Below are 23,536 nucleotides of genomic sequence, written 5' to 3'. Positions count from 1 at the left end.
ATTCTGTTGTTATAGTTACTGGACAGGTTAAACAGACTACCATTCTGTTGTTATAGTTACTGGACAGGTTAAACAGACTACCATTCTGTTGTTATAGTTACTGGACAGGTTAAACAGACTACCATTCTGTTGTTATAGTTACTGGACAGGTTAAACAGACTACCATTCTGTTGTTATAGTTACTGGACAGGTTAAACAGACTACCATTCTGTTGTTATAGTTACTGGACAGGTTAAACAGACTACCATTCTGTTGTTATAGTTACTGGACAGGTTAAACAGACTACCATTCTGTTGTTATAGTTACTGGACAGGTTAAACAGACTACCATTCTGTTGTTATAGTTACTGGACAGGTTAAACAGACTACCATTCTGTTGTTATAGTTACTGGACAGGTTAAACAGACTACCATTCTGTTGTTATAGTTACTGGACAGGTTAAACAGACTACCATTCTGTTGTTATAGTTACTGGACAGGTTAAACAGACTACCATTCTGTTGTTATAGTTACTGGACAGGTTAAACAGACTACCATTCTGTTGTTATAGTTACTGGACAGGTTAAACAGACTACCATTCTGTTGTTATAGTTACTGGACAGGTTAAACAGACTACCATTCTGTTGTTATAGTTACTGGACAGGTTAAACAGACTACCATTCTGTTGTTATAGTTACTGGACAGGTTAAACAGACTACCATTCTGTTGTTATAGTTACTGGACAGGTTAAACAGACTACCATTCTGTTGTTATAGTTACTGGACAGGTTAAACAGACTACCATTCTGTTGTTATAGTTACTGGACAGGTTAAACAGACTACCATTCTGTTGTTATAGTTACTGGACAGGTTAAACAGACTACCATTCTGTTGTTATAGTTACTGGACAGGTTAAACAGACTACCATTCTGTTGTTATAGTTACTGGACAGGTTAAACAGACTACCATTCTGTTGTTATAGTTACTGGACAGGTTAAACAGACTACCATTCTGTTGTTATAGTTACTGGACAGGTTAAACAGACTACCATTCTGTTGTTATAGTTACTGGACAGGTTAAACAGACTACCATTCTGTTGTTATAGTTACTGGACAGGTTAAACAGACTACCATTCTGTTGTTATAGTTACTGGACAGGTTAAACAGACTACCATTCTGTTGTTATAGTTACTGGACAGGTTAAACAGACTACCATTCTGTTGTTATAGTTACTGGACAGGTTAAACAGACTACCATTCTGTTGTTATAGTTACTGGACAGGTTAAACAGACTACCATTCTGTTGTTATAGTTACTGGACAGGTTAAACAGACTACCATTCTGTTGTTATAGTTACTGGACAGGTTAAACAGACTACCATTCTGTTGTTATAGTTACTGGACAGGTTAAACAGACTACCATTCTGTTGTTATAGTTACTGGACAGGTTAAACAGACTACCATTCTGTTGTTATAGTTACTGGACAGGTTAAACAGACTACCATTCTGTTGTTATAGTTACTGGACAGGTTAAACAGACTACCATTCTGTTGTTATAGTTACTGGACAGGTTAAACAGACTACCATTCTGTTGTTATAGTTACTGGACAGGTTAAACAGACTACCATTCTGTTGTTATAGTTACTGGACAGGTTAAACAGACTACCATTCTGTTGTTATAGTTACTGGACAGGTTAAACAGACTACCATTCTGTTGTTATAGTTACTGGACAGGTTAAACAGACTACCATTCTGTTGTTATAGTTACTGGACAGGTTAAACAGACTACCATTCTGTTGTTATAGTTACTGGACAGGTTAAACAGACTACCATTCTGTTGTTATAGTTACTGGACAGGTTAAACAGACTACCATTCTGTTGTTATAGTTACTGGACAGGTTAAACAGACTACCATTCTGTTGTTATAGTTACTGGACAGGTTAAACAGACTACCATTCTGTTGTTATAGTTACTGGACAGGTTAAACAGACTACCATTCTGTTGTTATAGTTACTGGACAGGTTAAACAGACTACCATTCTGTTGTTATAGTTACTGGACAGGTTAAACAGACTACCATTCTGTTGTTATAGTTACTGGACAGGTTAAACAGACTACCATTCTGTTGTTATAGTTACTGGACAGGTTAAACAGACTACCATTCTGTTGTTATAGTTACTGGACAGGTTAAACAGACTACCATTCTGTTGTTATAGTTACTGGACAGGTTAAACAGACTACCATTCTGTTGTTATAGTTACTGGACAGGTTAAACAGACTACCATTCTGTTGTTATAGTTACTGGACAGGTTAAACAGACTACCATTCTGTTGTTATAGTTACTGGACAGGTTAAACAGACTACCATTCTGTTGTTATAGTTACTGGACAGGTTAAACAGACTACCATTCTGTTGTTATAGTTACTGGACAGGTTAAACAGACTACCATTCTGTTGTTATAGTTACTGGACAGGTTAAACAGACTACCATTCTGTTGTTATAGTTACTGGACAGGTTAAACAGACTACCATTCTGTTGTTATAGTTACTGGACAGGTTAAACAGACTACCATTCTGTTGTTATAGTTACTGGACAGGTTAAACAGACTACCATTCTGTTGTTATAGTTACTGGACAGGTTAAACAGACTACCATTCTGTTGTTATAGTTACTGGACAGGTTAAACAGACTACCATTCTGTTGTTATAGTTACTGGACAGGTTAAAACAGACTACCATTCTGTTGTTATAGTTACTGGACAGGTTAAACAGACTACCATTCTGTTGTTATAGTTACTGGACAGGTTAAACAGACTACCATTCTGTTGTTATAGTTACTGGACAGGTTAAACAGACTACCATTCTGTTGTTATAGTTACTGGACAGGTTAAAACAATCCTACATCCCTTCTCCATTCAGATGAACCATTCAATATCAAGCCACGTTCAGATGAGTAGGAAAAGTGTTCACATCCCTTATTCCCCTCAAATAACTAGTTAATGTAGTTGTTTCCAACTTACATTATAGTGCTTCTGAAACAATACTATACTGCTCCAAAAAATAAAGGGAACACTTAAACAACACAATGTAACTCCAAGTCAATCACACTTCTGTGAAATCAAACTGTCCACTTAGGAAGCAACACTGACAAATTTCACATGCTGTTGTGCAAATGGAATAGACAACAGGTGGAAATGATAGGCAATTAGCAAGACACCCCCAATAAAGGAGTGGTTCTGCAGGGGGGGACCACAGACCACTTCTCAGTTCCTATGCTTCCTGGCTGATGTTTTGGTCACTTTTGAATGCTGGCGGTGCTTTCACTCTAGTGGTAGCATGAGACGGAGTCAACAACCCACACAAGTGGCTCAGGTAGTGCAGCTCATCCAGGATGGCACATCAATGCGAGCTGTGGCAAGAAGGTTTGCTGTGTCTGTCAGCGTAGTGTCCAGAGCATGGAGGCGCTACCAGGAGACAGGCCAGTACATCAGGAGACGTGGAGGAGGCCGTAGGAGGGCAACAACCCAGCAGCAGGACCGCTACCTCCGCCTTTGTGCAAGGAGGAGCAGGAGGAGCACTGCCAGAGCCCTGCAAAATGACCTCCAGCAGGCCACAAATGCATGTGTCTGCTCAAACGGTCAGAAACAGACTCCATGAGGGTGGTATGAGGGCCCGACATCCACAGGTGGGGGTTGTGCTTACAGCCCAACACCGTGCAGGACGTTTGGCATTTGCCAGAGAACACCAAGATTGGCAAATTCGCCACTGGCACCATGTGCTCTTCACAGATGAAAGCAGGTTCACACTGAGCACATGTGACAGAGTCTGGAGACGCCGTGGAGAACGTTCTGCTGCCTGCAACATCCTCCAGCATGACCGGTTTGGCGGTGGGTCGGTCAGTCATGGTGTGGGGTGGCATTTCTTTGGGGGGCCGCACAGCCCTCCATGTGCTCGCCAGAGGTAGCCTGACTGCCATTAGGTACCGAGATGAGATCCTCAGACCCCTTGTGAGACCATATGCTGGTGCGGTTGGCCCTGGGTTCCTCCTAATGCAAGACAATGCTAGACCTCATGTGGCTGGAGTGTGTCAGCAGTTCCTGCAAGAGGAAGGCATTGATGCTATGGGCTGGCCTGCCCGTTCCCCAGACCTGAATCCAATTGAGCACATCTGGGACATCATATCTCACTCCATCCACCAATGCCACATTGCACCACAGACTGTCCAGGAGTTGGCGGATGCTTTAATCCAGGTCTGGGAGGAGATCCCTCAGGAGACCATCCACCACCTCATCAGGAGCATGCCCAGGCGTTGTAGGGAGGTCATACATGCACATGGAGGCCACACACACTACTGAGCCTCATTTTGACTTGTTTTAAGGACATTACGTCAAAGTTGGATCAGCCTGTAGTGTGGTTTTCCACTTTAATTTTGAGTGTGACTCCAAATCCAGACCTCCATGGGTTGATAAATTGGATTTGCATTGATTATTTTTGTGTGATTTTGTTGTCAGCACATTCAACTATGTAAAGAAAAAAGTATTTAATAAGATTATTTCATTCATTCAGATCTAGGATGTGTTATTTTAGTGTTCCCTTTATTTTTTTGAGCAGTGTATATTCACTATTCCTATCATAGTCAATGTTCATCATATTCTACTGCAATGGTCTGTAGTTCCTTTTCCTCTCTCATCACGCCATCCTCTCCTCTCCCTGTCTCTCTCCTCTCCCTGTCTCTCTCCTCTCCCTGTCTCTCTCCTCTCCCTGTCTCTCTCCTCTCCCTGTCTCTCTCCCCTCATCATTATACCCACATCATCCCTTGCTCCATCCATCCACCAGAATGTCTCCTCTTCCTCGTCATGACATTTCCCTGAGTCATGGCTTCCTGTCTCTTAACAAGGCGTGGGGGGATAATTGGTCTTGGAGGAGAGAAGAGGAGAGAAGCAGAGGAGAGACAGAGCTTTCAGACTGACAGACTGAAACAGTCTCTCTAATTACTAACTCATCTCCCTGTCACTATAATATCCCCAGTTCCCTCTATTCTGATCTAATAGCAGCTTGCTACTTCCTATACCCCCAGTTCCCTCTATTCTGATCTAATAGCAGCTTGCTACTTCCTATACCCCCAGTTCCCTCTATTCTGATCTAATAGCAGCTTGCTACTTCCTATACCCCCAGTTCCCTCTATTCTGATCTAATAGCAGCTTGCTACTTCCTATACCCCCAGTTCCCTCTATTCTGATCTAATAGCAGCTTGCTACTTCCTATACCCCCAGTTCCCTCTATTCTGATCTAATAGCAGCTTGCTACTTCCTATACCCCCAGTTCCCTCTATTCTGATCTAATAGCAGCTTGCTACTTCCTATACCCCCAGTTCCCTCTATTCTGATCTAATAGCAGCTTGCTACTTCCTATACCCCCAGTTCCCTCTATTCTGATCTAATGACGGTTAATGATATCGGAGTCCAAATATTATTTCAGATCAGATCACTCCTTTCTCCAGGTTTACTGTGTCTGGCAAACAGGCTGAGCTAGCTTCCTTTCTGTGATGTATTCTATTGGTCGAGACGATGGTTCAGTAATAAAAGATTGTAAGTAACTGGGACAGAATTGAACTGCGGCTGCTGGCCTCAAAAATGTGACAAAATAAAAGAAGACAATCTGCTCGGTTCATAGGCCTACTCTTTGCCTATAGCCATATACTGTACATGTCTGTTCTATCTTCCTTCTGGAGCTGTGCTGAAGGCCGTGTCTCCTGTAGATGGCGACGAGCAGCCCCAGAAGAAGAGTCCTCTCTGTCCCCTGTGGCAGTTGGTCAGGTTTGACCTTTTGGAACATCTAACGGCCTTTGCTCCAGTTCTCCCTGACAAGATCCAAGGGGATGGCTCGTTCTCCTGACCACGTGCTATGGTCCTCTCCTGCCCATAGCCAATCACATACTATCCTATCCTCCTGACCTCAACAGATGACAGTCATCAGAAAGAGCTTTCTCTTCTTGGCTGAAGGGCTGACATTAAAACGGAGCCTTTTCTCTCCCTTAGAGGGGAAAATGGCAATCACTACTAGTCTTTCTCCATGCCAAAATGTAGACAACGTATGTTAACCATGGTACCAACCAAGATATGGCGACCATGGTACCAACCAAGATATGGCGACCAAGGTACCAACCAAGATATGGCAACCAAGGTACCAACCAAGATATGGCGACCATGGTACCAACCAAGATATGGCGACCATGGTACCAACCAAGGTACCAACCAAGATATGGCGACCATGGTACCAACCATGGTACCAACCAAGATATGGCAACCATGGTACCAACCAAGATATGGCAACCATGGTACCAACCAAGATATGGCGACCATGGTACCAACCAAGATATGGCAACCATGGTACCAACCAAGATATGGCAACCATGGTACCAACCAAGATATGGCAACCAAGGTACCAACCAAGATATGGCAACCATGGTACCAACCAAGATATGGCAACCATGGTACCAACCAAAATATGGCAACCAAGATACCAACCAAGGTACCAACCAAGATATGGCAACCATGGTACCAACCAAGATATGGCAACCATGGTACCAACCAAGATATGGCAACCATGGTACCAACCAAGATATGGCAACCATGGTACCAACCAAAATATGGCAACCATGGTACCAACCAAGGTACCAACCAAGATATGGCAACCATGGTACCAACCAAGATATGGCAACCAAGATACCAACCAAGATACCAACCAAGATATGGCAACCATGGTACCAACCAAGATATGTCAACCAAGGTACCAACCAAGATATGGCAACCAAGATACCAACCAAGATATGGCAACCAAGATACCAACCAAGGTACCAACCAAGATATGGCAACCAAGATACCAACCAAGATACCAACCAAGATATGGCAACCATGGTACCAACCAAGATATGTCAACCAAGGTACCAACCAAAATATGGCAACCAAGATACCAACCAAGGTACCAACCAAGATATGGCGACCAAGGTACCAACCAAGATATGGCAACCAAGATACCAACCAAGATATGGCAACCAAGATACCAAACAAGGTACCAACCAAGATATGGCAACCAAGATATGGCAACCAAGATATGGCAACCAAGATATGGCAACCAAGGTACCAACCAAGATATGGCAACCAAGGTACCAACCAAGGTACCAACCAAGATATGGCAACCAAGATACCAACCAAGATATGGCAACCATGGTACCAACCAAGAAATGGCAACCATGGTACCAACCAAGATATGGCAACCATGGTACCAACCAAGATATGGCAACCATGGTACCAACCAAGATATGGCAACCATGGTACCAACCAAGATATGGCAACCAAGATATGGCGACCAAGGTACCAACCAAGATATGGCAACCAAGGTACCAACCAAAATATGGCAACCAAGGTACCAACCATGATATGGCGACCATGGTACCAACCAAGATATGGCGACCATGGTACCAACCATGGTACCAACCAAGATATGGCGACCATGGTACCAACCATGGTACCAACCAAGATATGGCGACCATGGTACCAACCAAGATATGGCAACCATGGTACCAACCAAGATATGGTGACCATGGTACCAACCAAGATATGGTGACCATGGTACCAACCATGGTACCAACCAAGATATGGCGACCATGGTACCAACCAAGATATGGCGACCAAGGTACCAACCAAGGTACCAACCAAGATATGGCGACCATGGTACCAACCAAGATATGGCAACCATGGTACCAACCAAGATATGGCGACCAAGGTACCAACCAAGGTACCAACCAAGATATGGCAACCAAAGTACCAACCAAGATATGGCGACCATGGTACCAACCAAGATATGGCGACCATGGTACCAACCAAGATACCAACCAAGATATGGCGACCATGGTACCAACCATGGTACCAACCAAGATATGGCGACCATGGTACCAACCATGGTACCAACCAAGATATGGCAACCATGGTACCAACCAAGATATGGCGACCAAGGTACCAACCAAGATATGGCGACCATGGTACCAACCAAGATATGGCGACCATGGTACCAACCAAGATATGGCGACCAAGTCCTGCAATACTTTTGCTGACATGTCCCAGTTCTTATTGAGGGACTTTATTAAAATGCTATGCTTTATAACGTCTAAATAGTGTTGTAGCAACGGTGAGACAGCAGTGCTTTAATATGTTGTTATCCGGGGGCTCACAAACACAACGTAGCAGCACAGAAGACAGAGTAAACAGCCAAGTAGCCTCCTGTCTATCGTAGGTGAAACGGAAAGCACTCTCCTATGTGCTGATTCATTCAAAGCAGTTTAGACGTCACTGCAGAACACCCGCCGTTCGTAGGCTATAGTCTATAGTATATCCACATACCCCAGTATACGTGTGGGGCTTACACAAGTCCACATTTCTTATAAATCTCATTTTCAAGACATGAACGTACAGCAACATTTTTAGGCGTCACTGCAGAACACCTGCCACATGCATATGCCCACATACTTAGCTGTTGGGCTTACAAGACCCGAATTTCATATCATTTTCAAGACATCAATGTAGCTGTACAACAAATATCACAATATCTGAATATAACTTCAAATAAAATACATCAACGTAGGCTACAGCAGAACACACATATGAGAATATATAGACCTCCTGTCTATGTGAAAATAGGAAGCGCATATTCCTATAATTAATTTATTTAACTTTATTTAACTAGGCAAGTCAGTTAAGAACAAGTTCTTATTTACAATGACGGCCTATACCGGCCAAAACCTAACGACGCTGGGCCAATTGTACGCCGCCCTATGGGACTCCCAATCACGTTCGGTTGTGATACAGCCTGGAATTGAACCAGGGTCTGTCGTGATGCCTCTAGCACTGCGATGCAGTGTCTTAGACCGCTGCGATACAGCCTGGAATTGAACCAGGGTCTTAAAGAGAAATTACCAGGAGGCAACTTGATGTCTTTTATTAGAATGTTTACAGTGCGAACAGTGAAACGATGAATAAATAATGCAGCGAGAGGTACTGGATCCGGGACTAAACTATGTTAAATCTGAGAGGTGCCAGGATCCAGCTCAAATTAAGCATAGTGAACAGGCTATAGGAGTTATAACCACCACGACATTACAGGTCAGACTATAGGAGTTAACCAGCATGACATTACAGGTCAGACTATAGCAGAGCAAGGCAGTTAACCCACTGTTCCCCGGGCACTGTGGACGTGGATGTTGATTAAGGCAGCCCCACGCAGCACCTCTCTGATTCAGAGGGGTATAATGTGGAATACACATTTCAGCTGAAGGCATTCAGTTGTACAACTTTATTATTTAAAAAATATATATTTCACCTTTATTTAACCAGGTAGGCTAGTTGAGAACAAGTTCTCATTTACAACTAAAGCAAAGCAGTTTGACACATACAACAACACAGAGTTACACATGGAATAAACAAAACATACAGTCAATAATACAGTAGAAAAAAATGAAAACAAAAAGTCTATATACAGTGAGTGCAAATGAGGTAAGTTAAGGCAATAAATAGGCCATGGTGACGAAGTAATTACAATATAGCAATTAAACACTGGAATGGTAGATGTGCAGAATATGAATGTGCAAGCAGAGATACTGGGGTGCAAAGGAGCAAGATAAATAAATAAATACAGTATGGGGATGAGGTAGATAAAGGGGCTGTTTACAGATGGGCTATGTAGAGGTGCAGTGATCTGTGAGCTGCTCTGACAGCTGGTGCTTAAAGCTAGTGAGGGAGATATGAGTCTCCAGCTTCAGTGATTTTTGCAGTTCGTTCCAGTCATTGGCAGCAGAGCACTGGAAAGAAAGGGTCCAGATTGTCTAGCCCGGCTGATATGTAGGGGTCCAGATTTTGCAGCTCTTTCAGAACATCAGCTATCTGGATTTGGGTGAAGGAGAAATGGTGGGGGCTTGGGCGGGTTGCTGTGGAGGGTGCTGGGCAGTTGACCAGGGTAGGGGTAGCCAGGTGGCCAGCCGTAGAGAAATGCTTATTGAAATGCTCAATTATAGTGGGTTTATCGGTGGTAACAGTGTTTCCTAGCCTCAGAGCAGTGGGCAGCTGGGAGGAGGTGCTCTTATTCTCCATGTACTTTACAGTGTCCCAGAACTCCTACAACAGACGAGGTATCTCCCCCCTTTTCCTTTCTTTGTGGATTTCAAAGCACAAGCTGTGCAAGGAAAAAGGCTAAACAAGTGAGTTTGGGAAATGGGTAAGTATGTATCTAAGACATAGTTTTCACATATAGACTTTACAGTATATGCCTTAACTCAGAATCAACCTGGGCTCTCCAAAAATAATATGGTCGCTGTGATAAGACATGTTTTTTGATTGACGATTTTCTGCATTTCTCAAAGTCCCATCTAATAGAGCCGTAGCAGTCTCTCTCTCTCTTTCTCCCGCCTCAATTTTAAACCGCTACCCTTTTTCAAGTCCCACTTCGTTGTACAGTGTTACCAGGCTCTATATATGCACAACGTTAGTAGGGCATGTTTGTGTGGGAAAAGTAGGATTGGCAATTTAAAAATAATCTCTAAAAATGCTGGATAGTACATTCAGGGAGGTATAACCCTACAGACAGATAGAGATAAACATAACATGTGATTTACTTTACCTCAAATCACACTAGCTGATTGTCTGTTTGGCACATACCGTAGCTAGCAGCCATGCTAAACCTTGTTATGGCTTCAGCAGACAGCTCTGACACATCACTGGCCCACACACACACACACACACTGGCACAAAAAGACAGTCCTCCTTCCAAACCCACACGAGTTAAGTAGCTTCTGGACATTAGCCGTCACTCTGTAAGTCTGTCTTTCTGTGTGTGTGTCTCTGTGTCTCTCTCTCTTCCACCCTGGTTCCCCTGCTAAATAATGCAGACATGAAGCTCTCCTTCGCTATGTGCCTAAACCAAGCTACATTCACTCTAATAATGCCATTCTGTCAGTCACAATACTCACAGCCCTCATCCAGTCACAATGCCTCATCCAGTCGCAATGCTGCTCACAGCCCTCATCCAGTCGCAATGCTACTCACAGCCCTCATCCAGTCGCAATGCTGCTCACAGCCCTCATCCAGTCGCAATGCTGCTCACAGCCCTCATCCAGTCGCAATGCTACTCACAGCCCTCATCCAGTCACAATGCTGCTCACAGCCCTCATCCAGTCACAATGCTGCTCACAGCCCTCATCCAGTCACAATGCTGCTCACAGCCCTCATCCAGTCGCAATGCTGCTCACAGCCCTCATCCAGTCGCAATGCTGCTCACAGCCCTCATCCAGTCACAATACTCACAGCCCTCATCCAGTCACAATACTCACAGCCCTCATCCAGTCGCCATGCTCACAGCCCTCATCCAGTCGCCATGCTCACAGCCCTCATCCAGTCACAATACTCACAGCCCTCATCCAGCCCTCATCCAGTCGCCATGCTCACAGCCCTCATCCAGTCACAATGCTCACAGCCCTCATCCAGTCACAATGCTCACAGCCCTCATCCAGTCACAACAACAAGTGTCTCACAGAAACAAAACAACCAGAGTAGAAGCCACAGCAACAATGTGCCTGTTCTCTTAAGAGTTTTGTTCATTTTCATAATTCTACTGAATGATGACTGACGGTGACGATGAAGGTGATGATGATGATGGTGATTACCTACCAGCCTGTAGGCCCCTAACTACCAGATAACTAACTAGTCACTATGGCAGCTAGTGTCCTAATTTATGGACGTAATGCATTAAAAAACACACACACACACACACACACACACACACACGGGAATCATTCAAATATTAATCCAATAGGAGCATATCCAAACCCCTCAGGCTCACATTTAAATGTAAGAATTCATTTATACTGCGTTGGTTTCAAAGAGACTCTGGCTGTTCAGCACATCTCTGTTGGCGTACCGAATGGCACCCTATTCCCTATAGTGCACTACTTTTGACCAGGGCCCATAAAATCTCTGGTCAAAATTAGTGCACTATGTAGGGAATAGGGTGCCATTCGGGACGTCGACTCTGTCTCTAACTGTGAAATGAGTCAGTCTGCTCAGTCAGTCAGTCTGCCAAGGATTTGTAGTTGTCTAGGTGCAATATTCAATCAAAATCTGAAACCAGGCTTCCAGGGTTAAAGTCAAAAACATTCTTCTCATAGCAGTAAATCATGTTTGATTGGTGTTTATGACTGTTATTCCAGAAACTGGTTTGATTAACTAGACTGGAACATACTCTATTGTAAGTCTACATCTCAAATTTCACCCTATTCCCAAAGTCCCTGTTCAAAGGTAACGAACTATATGTATTGAACCTTTATTTAACTCGGCAAGTCAGTTAAGAACAAACTCTTATTTTCAATGACGGCCTAGGAACAGTGGGTTAACTGCCTTGTTCAGGGGCAGAACGACAGATTTTTACCTTGTAAGCTCGAGGATTCGATCTTGCAACCTCTCAGTTACTAGTCCAACACTCTAACCACTAGGCTACCTGCCGCCCCAATGACAATTCAATTACAACAATACTGAATGAACAATGAACACTTTTATTTTAATATAGGGAATAGGGTGACGTGTGGGATGCAGCCTAAGTATACAGCACCAGTCAAAAGGTTTAGAACACCTACTCATTCAAGGATTTTTCTTTATTTGTTATATTATACGCAACGCAGTACAAGCTAGTTCACCTAGTAATATCATCAACCATGTGTAGTTAACTAGTGATTATGTGATGATTGATTGTTTTAAAAAATAAAAAAAGATAAGTTTAATGCTAGCTAGCAACTTACCTTGGCTCCTTGCTGCACTTGCGTAACAGGTGGTCAGCCTGCCACACAGTTTCCTTTAATGCAATGTAATCGGCATCCAAAAATGCTGATTACCGATTGTTATGAAAACTTGAAATTGGCCCTGATTAATCGGTCGACCTCTGTTAGTCATAGCGCTTGATGGTTTTTGCGACTGCACTTGAAGAAACTTTTAAAGTTCTTTAAATTTTACGGATTGACTGACCTTCATGTCTTAAAGTAATGATGGACTGTTGTTTCTCTTTGCTTATTTGAGCTGTTCTTGCCATAATATGGACTTGGTCTTTTACCAAATATGGCTATCTTCTGTATACCACCCCTACCTTGTCACAACACAACTGATTGGCTCAAACGCATTAAGAAGGAAATAAATTCCACAAATTAACTTTTAACAAGGCACACCTGTTAATTGAAATGGATTCCAGGTGACTACCTCATGAAGCTGGTTGAGAGAACGCCAAGAGTGTGCAAAGCTGTCATCAAGGCAAAGGGTGGATACTTTGAAGAATCTCAAATATAAAATATTTATATTAATAATAATAATAATAATAATAATAATAATAATAATAATAACAACACTTTTTTGGTTACTACATGATTCCATATGTGTTATTTCATAGTTTTGATGACTTCACTATTATTCTACAATGTAGAAAATAGTAAAAATAAAGAAAAACCCTTGAATGAGTAGGTGTGTCCAAACTTTTTTGACTGGTACTGTATGTTTTTGTCTTCCCCTGAGCTTTTGTGGAGGCTTGAGGAAGAAATGTTTTCTCGCCCAGGGAGAGACTCTTCAACCAAACACTTCACACTTCAGAGTGACAGCGTACAGCAGCAAGCATTGCCATGAGCCAGAGACCAAATGTCAGTCAGAGCCTCTCTTTCTCTCTCTTTATGGCTCTGTCCGTCGCTCTGTCTCTCGCTCTATGGCTCGGTCTGTCTCTCTCTCGCTCTATGGCTCTCTCTCGCTCTCTCTGGCTCTGACTGTCTCCCTCTGTCTGTCTGTCTCCCTCCTTCTCTCTCTGTCTGTCTCCCTCTCTGTCTCCCTCTCTCTCTCTGCATCTCTCTCTCTCCCTCTGACTGTCTCCCTCTCCCTCTCCCTGTCTCCCTCTCCCTCTCCCTGTCTGTCTCCCTCTCCCTGACTGTCTCCCTCTCTCTGACTGTCTCCCTCTCTCTGACTGTCTCCCTCTGACTGTCTCCCTCTCTCTGTATCTCTCTCTTCCCCTACTGGCATGTTTCTCTGACCTTTCTCTTCTCATCAAGAGAGGATATTGTACATTCTACAACCCGCTGTATTCTACAGACTGGACTGAATTGACAGATAGTTTTAACCCCACGGGGAATTGTAAAGAGGAAGAGAAATACATTGTTCCACTGGGATTTAACTTGACAGTGAACACGTGTGAATTTCATATAACAAGGAATAGCTATAGGCCTTATAGAATATGAAACCAACGAGTCTATGGTCTCCGAAAAATACAAGTTTGTCTATTGATAGTTATGAATTCAGACAGCAACAGTGATATAAATTGTCCTTGTGCAGTGGAGTAGAACAATAGCATATGTCTGAAGTTAGTAAGATACTTTCCATAGTTATACTGGCTGACCTGTTTTAATAATTCATTCCTCACATGAGTGTGCAGTGGACTTAGGTAACCAGATAATAAGAATAGCATTTGGACCTGGGGAAAAAAAATTGCATATTGCCCGGTGGGGAGAAATAAAAGGCTATATTTTAGTGATAGATAACGGGTAATAAAAAACGTTACACTATTGCAATTCAGAAAGGTATACTGCGACCTAATTGTTTTCTATCATACACAAATGTCACACCTCTGAATCTACTGTTCTTTAGTTTCTATACCAACAAGAGTGGTGACAATAGAACAAGATTGACAGCCTATTGTCAGCGCTTTCCTTTGCTTGTGACAGCTAGTCTCGTTGCATTGTGCTATCGTCTAATGTTTCCGTTTCTTTGCATCGATATATGGCCTTCGCCGGTGTGAATTTGACGATAAGACTTACTTTCGTGCTTGGAGGTGCCCCATGTGTGCCGCGGAACTCCGGGACTCTTGATAATCGCTCTCCCAGCTGATTTCAGAGCATCCATGCTTTAGATGTGTCTCAGTGGCAGGTGGATTCCCTCTCCGCTTGCTTTTGGCTCAGAAAGAGAAACGATAGTAGCCCAGCCTACGTACATACACTACAACAGTCGACTACTAGTGATGCGCGGTGCAGCGAGCGAACAGGCAAGACGATAAGACCAAGTTCAAACTCTCGTTCCCTGAAACAAGGATCTCGGTCTGATGAAATGCTGGGCAGCGCAGCCTCCTTTAACCCGTTGCTCTCCGGTGCTGCCTGGGTTGGGGGCGAACATGAAGTAAAGGTGTGTGTAGCCCTTCCGCCACACCCATTTCTGGAGGAGTCTTGCATAGAGCCCCACAGAGGTGTCATAATACCCATAAAACCTAGTGGTCAAACAGGGAAATAGTTCCAAACGTTTTTCCACCATTCATTTTTCCAATAGAGGATTTTAGAAACACTTCAAATAAGGTCTGTGTTTCGTGTAGGCTCACCCTGACATGATGTTTTAATAACCGTTTAAATCTCTCTGGGTCAAGGTGACTTTTATCAATATATGTGGCTCTATTTGAATTGATTTTGATCTCAAAATCAAAAAATGCTAATTAGTGTCAAAGTAGACATCATGCAAAACTACAAATCCCAGCATGCTCCTGCACGTCATCTCTAGTTGACACCTTTGCTAACAGGTATTGTATCAATTTAAAACTTGCACAAGACAGTTCACAGCATAGTGCATTTAAAGACATTTAGCCAATGTATGCATTACTACGTTTAGCTAACATTAGATAGTTAATCCAGAGATTCTTACCTTTGTCTCGATTTGGCAGTCTCACCCAGATCATCATGGTATTTGTTGTTCTTTATGATAGCCACATTAGCAGCTAATTAGTGGGGGGGGGGGGTAAATACAGGTGAATATATTGATAAGTCACCTTGTCCCACAGAGATTTACACGGTTAACAAAACGTCATGTCAGGGGAAGCCTACACAAAACACAAAATGAATTGTGGAAAAACTATTGGAACCGTTTCCCTGTTTGACCGCTAGGTTTAATGGCTATTATGACTGATATTGTGGTACTCTATTGAATGTGGTATATTTGCAGATTAATTCAAAAAGTTTTGTATTCTCTCTAGTGCATTTAAAATGTAGCCAAAATCCTTTTACAATTATGTGCATGTTGATGGTAATACATTTTAGATGGAATTAAATTACTAAATGAACAACTGCAAACTATTGTGGATGAATAAAAGCAAGGGGAACTGGCAGAACAATGCTGCATGATGTGACGGGAGGAGCCACTAGCAGGTAGGCTAGCAGGTAGACTAGCAAGGTAGGCTGGCAGGTAGGCTAGCAAGTAGGCTTGCAAGGTAGGCTAGCAGGTAGACTAGAAGGTAGGCTAGCGGGTAGGCTAGCAGGTAGACCAGCAAGGTAGGCTAGCAAGGTAGGCTAGCAGGTATGCTGGCAGGTAGGCTAGCAAGGTAGACTAGCGGGTAGGCAGCGGGTATGCTAGCGGGTAGGCTAGCAAGGTAGGCTAGCAAGGTAGGCTAGCAAGGTAGGCTAGCAAGCTAGGCTAGCAAGGTAGGCTAGCAGGTAGGCTAGCAAGTAGGCTAGCAGGTAGGCTAGCAAGTAGACTAGCAAGGTAGGCTAGCAGGTAGGCTAGCAAGTAGGCTAGCAAGGTAGGCTAGGCAGGTAGGCTAGCAGGTAGGCTAGCAAGGTAGGCCAGCAAGGTAGGCCAGCAAGGTAGGCTTGCAGGTAGACTAGCAAGCTAGGCTAGCAAGGTAGGCTAGCAGGTAGGCTAGCAAGTAGGCTAGCAGGTAGGCTAGCAAGTAGACTAGCAAGGTAGGCTAGCAGGTAGGCTAGCAAGTAGGCTAGCAAGGTAGGCTAGGCAGGTAGGCTAGCAGGTAGGCTAGCAAGGTAGGCCAGCAAGGTAGGCCAGCAAGGTAGGCTTGCAGGTAGACTAGCAAGTAGGCTAGCAGGTGGGCTAGCAGCTGGGCTAGCAAGTAGGCTAGCAAGGTAGACCAGCAAGGTAGGCTAGCAAGTAGGCTAGCAAGGTAGGCAGGCAGGTAGGCTAGCAAGTAGGCTAGCGGGTAGGCTAGCAGGTAGACCAGCAAGGTAGGCTAGCAAGGTAGGCTAGCAGGTAGGCTAGCAGGTAGACGGCGGGTAGGCTAGCAAGGTAGGCTAGCAAGCTAGGCTAGCAAGTAGGCCAGCAAGGTAGGCAAGCAAGGTAGACTAGCAGGTAGGCTAGCAAGTAGGCTAGCATGTAGGCTAGCAGGTAGGCTAGCAAGTAGGCGAGCAGGTAGCCCAGCAAGGTAGGCTAGGAGGTAGACTAGCAAGTAGGCTAGCGGGTAGGCAGCGGGTAGGCTAGCGGGTAGGCTAGCAAGGTAGGCTAGCAGGTAGTCTAGCAGGTAGGCTAGCAGGTAGGCTAGATCAGGACGTGGGAATGAAAGTAAAGCACCTTTTTTTTTTTTTTACTGAAATAGAGAGAAATAGTAATGGCATCTTTTTGTAGGCACTAACTCGTGCTTCTACACCTGCATTGCTTGCTGTTTGGGGTTTTAGGCTGGATTTCTGTACAGCACTTTGAGATATCAGCTGATGTAAGAAGGGCTATATAAATACATTTGATTCGATTTTATTTGAACTCACCACGGTTCCTTGGACAAAAGCCTAATGGGAAATGAATGGCATTTTTTGTAGGGTTTGTTGGATAAACTCTGAAAATAAGGTATGTGGTCAACAAAGGCTTAGGACATCTTTTATATGTTTTGTTCTAGGATATCATTTTTATCAGCTAATGTCACTTTTTGAGAATTTTTTAAGCATTTAATTTAATAACACAAAGCACATAAAGGCTTCATAATTCATAAAGGTCATGTTAATTGACCGATATTATCTTATAACCCTGGCGACTGTGCCCAGGTTAATAAGGCCACATTGTTGACAAAAAAAGGAGCTCCAAAAAAGAATGAATGAATCCATACAGCCAAATAATGATTCAAAATAGATCAATCATTTCTTTCCATACACATATTTCATATCAATATTCAACATTTTTCTCATAATAGTAGAAACAAGTATCATCAATCACCCATTCATAATAGTGGAAACAAGTATCATCAATCACCCATTCATAATAGTAGAAACAAGTATCATCAATCACCCATTCATAATAGTAGAAACAAGTATCATCAATCACCCATTCATAATAGTAGAAACAAGTATCATCAATCACCCATTCATAATAGTGGAAACAAGTATCATCAATCACCCATTCATAATAGTGGACTATTCCACCCTGACAGAGTTCCAGTGAATTGTTTCGCACCGTATTGATTGCAAACGCGACTTTCGTGAAATTAAGCTGAAGCAATGAGGTGTTTCAGAGCGGGGCAGCTGCAGCAATGAGATGCTTTCAGAGCGGGGCAGCTGCAGCAATGAGATGCTTTCAGAGCGGGGCAGCTGCAGCAATGAGATGCTTTCAGAGCGGGGCAGCTGCAGTAATGAGGTGTTTCAGAGCGGGGCAGCTGCAGCAATGAGATGCTTTCGGAGCGGGGCAGCTGCAGCAATGAGATGCTTTCAGAGCGGGGCAGCTGCAGCAATGAGGTGCTTTCAGAGCGGGGCAGCTGCAGCAATGAGATGCTTTCAGAGCGGGGCAGCTGCAGCAATGAGATGCTTTCAGAGTGGGGCAGCTGCAGCAATTATGTGTTTTCAGAGCGGGGCAGCTGCAGCAATGAGATGCTTTCAGAGCGGGGCAGCTGCAGCAATGAGATGCTTTCAGAGCGGGGCAGCTGCAGTAATGAGGTGTTTCAGAGCGGGGCAGCTGCAGCAATGAGATGCTTTCAGAGCGGGGCAGCTGCAGCAATGAGATGCTTTCAGAGCGGGGCAGCTGCAGCAATGAGGTGCTTAAAGAGCGGGGCAGCTGCAGTAATGAGATGCTTTCAGAGCGGGGCAGCTGCAGTAATGAGGTGTTTCAGAGCGGGGCAGCTGCAGCAATGAGGTGCTTAAAGAGCGGGGCAGCTGCAGCAATGAGATGCTTTCAGAGCGGGGCAGCTGCAGCAATGAGGTGCTTTCAGAGCGGGGAAGCTGGAGTAATGAGATGCTTTCAGAGCGGGGTAGCTGCAGCAATGAGGTGCTTTCAGAGCGGGGCAGCTGTAGTAATGAGATGCTTTCAGAGCGGGGCAGCTGCAGCAATGAGGTGCTTTCAGAGCGGGGCAGCTGCAGTAATGAGATGCTTTCAGAGCGGGGCAGCTGCCGTAATGAGGTGCTTTCAGAGCGTGGCAGCTGCAGTAATGAGGTGTTTCAGAGCGGGGCAGCTGCAGCAATGAGATGCTTTCAGAGCGGGGCAGCTGCAAGAATGAGGTGTTTCAAGGCGGGGCAGCTGCAGTAATGAGATGATTTCAGAGCGGGGCAGCTGCAGTAATGAGATGCTTTCAGAGTGGGGCAGCTGCAGCAATGATGTGTTTTCAGAGCGGGGTAGCTGCAGCAATGAGATGCTTTCAGAGCGGGGCAGCTGCAGCAATGAGATGCTTTCAGAGCGGGGCAGCTGCAGTAATGAGGTGTTTCAGAGCGGGGCAGCTGCAGCAATGAGATGCTTTCAGAGCGGGGCAGCTGCAGCAATGAGATGCTTTCAGAGCGGGGCAGCTGCAGCAATGAGATGTTTTCAGAGCGGGGCAGCTGCAGCAATGAGGTGTTTCAGAGCGGGGCAGCTGCAGTAATGAGATGCTTTCAGAGCGGGGCAGCTGCAGCAATGAGATGCTTTCAGAGCGGGGCAGCTGCAGCAATGAGGTGTTTCAGAGCGGGGCAGCTGCAGTAATGAGGTGTTTCAGAGTGGGACAGCTGCAGCAATGAGGTGCTTAAAGAGCGGGGCAGCTGCAGTAATGATGTGTTTCAGAGCAGGGCAGCTGCAGCAATGAGATGCTTTCAGAGCGGGGCAGCTGCAGCAATGAGATGCTTTCAGAGCGGGGCAGCTGCAGCAATGAGATGCTTTCAGAGCAGGGCAGCTGCAGTAATGAGATGCTTTCAGAGCAGGGCAGCTGCAGCAATGAGGTGCTTTCAGAGCGGGGCAGCTGCAGTAATGAGATGCTTTCAGAGCAGGGCAGCTGCAGTAATGAGATGCTTTCAGAGCGGGGCAGCTGCAGCAATGAGGTGTTTCAGAGCGGGGCAGCTGCAGCAATGAGGTGCTTAAAGAGCGGGGCAGCTGCAGTAATGAGATGCTTTCAGAGCGGGGCAGCTGCAGTAATGAGATGCTTTCAGAGCGGGGCAGCTGCAGTAATGAGGTGTTTCAGAGCGGGGCAGCTGCAGCAATGAGATGCTTTCAGAGCGGGGCAGCTGCAGTAATGAGGTGTTTCAGAGCGGGGCAGCTCCTGCAATGAGGTGTTTCAGAGCGGGGCAGCTGCAGCAATGAGGTGCTTAAAGAGCGGGGCAGCTGCAGCAATGAGATGCTTTCAGAGCGGGGCAGCTGCAGTAATGAGATGCTTTCAGAGCGGGGCAGCTGCAGCAATGAGATGCTTTCAGAGCGGGGCAGCTGCAGTAATGAGGTGTTTCAGAGCGGGGCAGCTGCAGCAATGAGATGATTTCAGAGCGGGGCAGCTGCAGCAATGAGATGCTTTCAGAGCGGGGCAGCTGCAGCAATGAGATGTTTTCAGAGCGGGGCAGCTGCAGTAATGAGGTGTTTCAGAGCGGGGCAGCTGCAGCAATGAGGTGCTTTCAGAGCGGGGCAGCTGCAGCAATGAGATGTTTTCAGAGCGGGGCAGCTGCAGCAATGAGGTGTTTCAGAGCGGGGCAGCTGCAGTAATGAGGTGCTTTCAGAGCGGGGCAGCTGCAGCAATGAGATGCTTTCAGAGCGGGGCAGCTGCAGCAATGAGGTGCTTTCAGAGCGGGGCAGCTGCAGTAATGAGGTGCGTGAGGCAGCAATGAGATGTTTTCAGAGCGGGGCAGCTGCAGTAATGAGGTGCTTTCAGAGCGGGGCAGCTGCAGTAATGAGGTGCTTTCAGAGCGGGGCAGCTGCAGTAATGAGGTGCTTTCAGAGCGGGGCAGCTGCAGTAATGAGGTGCTTTCAGAGCGGGGCAGCTGCAGTAATGAGGTGCTTTCAGAGCAGGGCAGCTGCAGTAATGAGGTGCTTTCAGAGCGGGGCAGCTGCAGCAATGAGGTGTTTCAGAGCGGGGCAGCTGCAGTAATGAGATGCTTTCAGAGCGGGGCAGCTGCAGTAATGAGGTGTTTCAGAGCGGGGCAGCTGCAGCAATGAGGTGTTTCAGAGCGGGGCAGCTGCAGTAATGAGGTATTTCAGAGCGGGGCAGCTGCAGTAATGAGATGCTTTCAGAGCGGGGCAGCTGCAGCAATGAGATGCTTTCAGAGCAGGGCAGCTGCAGTAATGAGGTGCTTTCAGAGCAGGGCAGCTGCAGTAATGAGGTGCTTTCAGAGCTGGCAGAGAAAAGAAATAACAAATATTTAATTTTAACAGAAACATTACATAAGTTAACGCATTTCTTTAGTAAAGATACATTTGCTGCTGATAATACTGCCATCGTTGTGGAGACAAACAACAACGTCTGTTTAGCCCATGTATCTGATGCTGTCTGGCTAAAAATAGTATGGAATGTCATACTCCTTTTGTCCAGACAGCATCAGATACATGCGCTACATATAGTAAGACAGAGGGGCGCTGTTTCGCTCGCTTGGATACTTTCTCCGGTGAGATGGTTTCATCCACTTGCAATTGAAGGAAAGTTGACGGGTGCACAGTGCACTGTTAGGATGCTGGAATTATTTTTGGATTAACGTGAGAAGGTAACCTACTTTTTTGAAGTGATTTGTTTGACAAATCACACTGGCCTCTGCCTGGGGTCTCCATATCACTAAGTCCGCCCCCTGAGCTGGACACAACATTTTGGAACTTTTGAATCTGTATCAAATTATATCTAATGAAAAGTAATGACATAAAACCTGTGGAAACAGCCCGTATAAAATACAAATAAATTGTTTTCTTAAGCCAATCAACATTTGTCCTTAGCTGCAGATAATGCAATCCCTCAATCTGTAGCCTACCACCGCTCTGAGGATCAATATCGCTTATGTTCCAGCGCCCTCTGTTGAATATGAGCAGTCATTACATCATGTCTACAGACTCCATTCAATTGACGGTCCGCAGGCAAACGTTAAAGGTGCGAAACCTGACTTCTCCTGTTCATGTCCCCACTTCACTATGTAGTAAAGGGATGTGTCCCAAATGGCAACCTATTCTCTATGTAGTGCACTACATTTGACCAGGGCCCATAGGGAATAGGGTGCCATTTGACCAGGACCTATAGGGAATAGGGTGCCATTTGACCAGGGCCCATAGGGAATAGGGTGCCATTTGACCAGGGCCCATAGGGAATAGGGTGCCATTTGACCAGGACCTATAGGGAATAGGGTGCCATTTGACCAGGGCCCATAGGGAATAGGGTGCCATTTGACCAGGGCACATAGGGATCTGGTCAAAAGTAGTGCACTATATTAGGGAATAGGGTGCCATATGCAAGGCTGAAGATCATTTTTAAATTGGACAGACACGAGATGACATTCAGTTCTGTCCTTCATGGTGAAACATTTATTCAAGTTTTATTCCTTGTCAGATTTACAATGCATACCATGTCTGTATCAATTCCTATGGCTCTGAATGCATACCATGTCTGTATCAATTCCTATGGCTCTGAATGCATACCATGTCTGTATCAAACCCCATGGCTCTGAATGCATACCATGTCTGTATCAATTCCTATGGCTCTGAATGCATACCATGTCTGTATCAATTCCTATGGCTCTGAATGCATACCATGTCTGAATCAATTCCCTATGGCTCTGAATGCATACCATGTCTGTATCAATTCCCATGGCTCTGAATGCATACCATGTCTGTATCAATTCCCATGGCTCTGAATGCATACCATATCTGTATGAATTCCCATGGCTCTGAATGCATACCATGTCTGTATCAATTCCCATGGCTCTGAATGCATACCATGTCCAGTCCCATGGCTGTCTGTCTCTCCGAGGTCCTCTTCACAAGGGATTTCACACTCAGGAATCTTTCTGTTCATTTTTCAGTTCATATTTTCTCATCACCATATTCATCTAGAATGGATATAGCCTGAGTTAGCATGCTGCTTGTAGAACACCGCTGCTCTGGGATCGACTGAGAGGGTCTGGGTGATGTGATCGACAGAGGGTCTGGGTGATGTGATCGACTGAGAGGGTCTGGGTGCTGTGATCGACTGAGAGGGTCTGGGTGCTGTGATCGACTGAGAGGGTCTGGGTGCTGTGATCGACTGAGGGGGTCTGGGTGCTGTGATCGACTGAGGGGGTCTGGGTGCTGTGATCGACTGAGGGGGTCTGGGTGCTGTGATCGACTGAGGGGTGCTGTGATCGACTAAGATGGTCTGGTGGTGGTTCCTGTGTCTCCTGTTTGTCGACAGCATCACCACTGCAGTTCAATAGCGACTGTGTGTGTGTGTGTGTGTGTGTGTGTGTGTGTGTGTGTGTGTGTGTGTGTGTGTGTGTGTGTTGTGGTGGCTAACTCCTGGACACCCGGTGAGTGAGGAGCAGAACCATGCAGCTTTAAGAGAGATGTTCTAAGCCAGGGAA

At 45.2% G+C, this 23,536-nt stretch overlaps 1 protein-coding gene across 2 annotated transcripts in view; it reads right to left on the bottom strand.

Annotated features, from left to right (window-relative positions):
- Positions 1-15,250, bottom strand: part of LOC106594046 (low density lipoprotein receptor adapter protein 1) — a 131,726-nt gene extending 116,476 nt beyond the window's left edge. For both annotated transcript variants that reach the window (XM_045721181.1, XM_045721182.1), the window contains exon 1: positions 14,852-15,250. In XM_045721181.1, coding sequence (XP_045577137.1) covers positions 14,852-14,936 — 85 coding nt within the window. In that variant the 5' untranslated portion in view covers positions 14,937-15,250. The remainder of the gene's footprint in view (positions 1-14,851) is intronic.
- Positions 15,251-23,536: the final 8,286 nt, after the last annotated feature.

This window comes from Salmo salar, chromosome ssa06 (genome assembly GCF_905237065.1).
Source record: "Salmo salar chromosome ssa06, Ssal_v3.1, whole genome shotgun sequence".
NCBI classification, from domain to species: domain Eukaryota; kingdom Metazoa; phylum Chordata; class Actinopteri; order Salmoniformes; family Salmonidae; genus Salmo; species Salmo salar.
The sequence above is the reverse complement of the archived record's forward strand: the minus strand, read 5'-3'. Positions and strand labels throughout refer to the sequence as shown.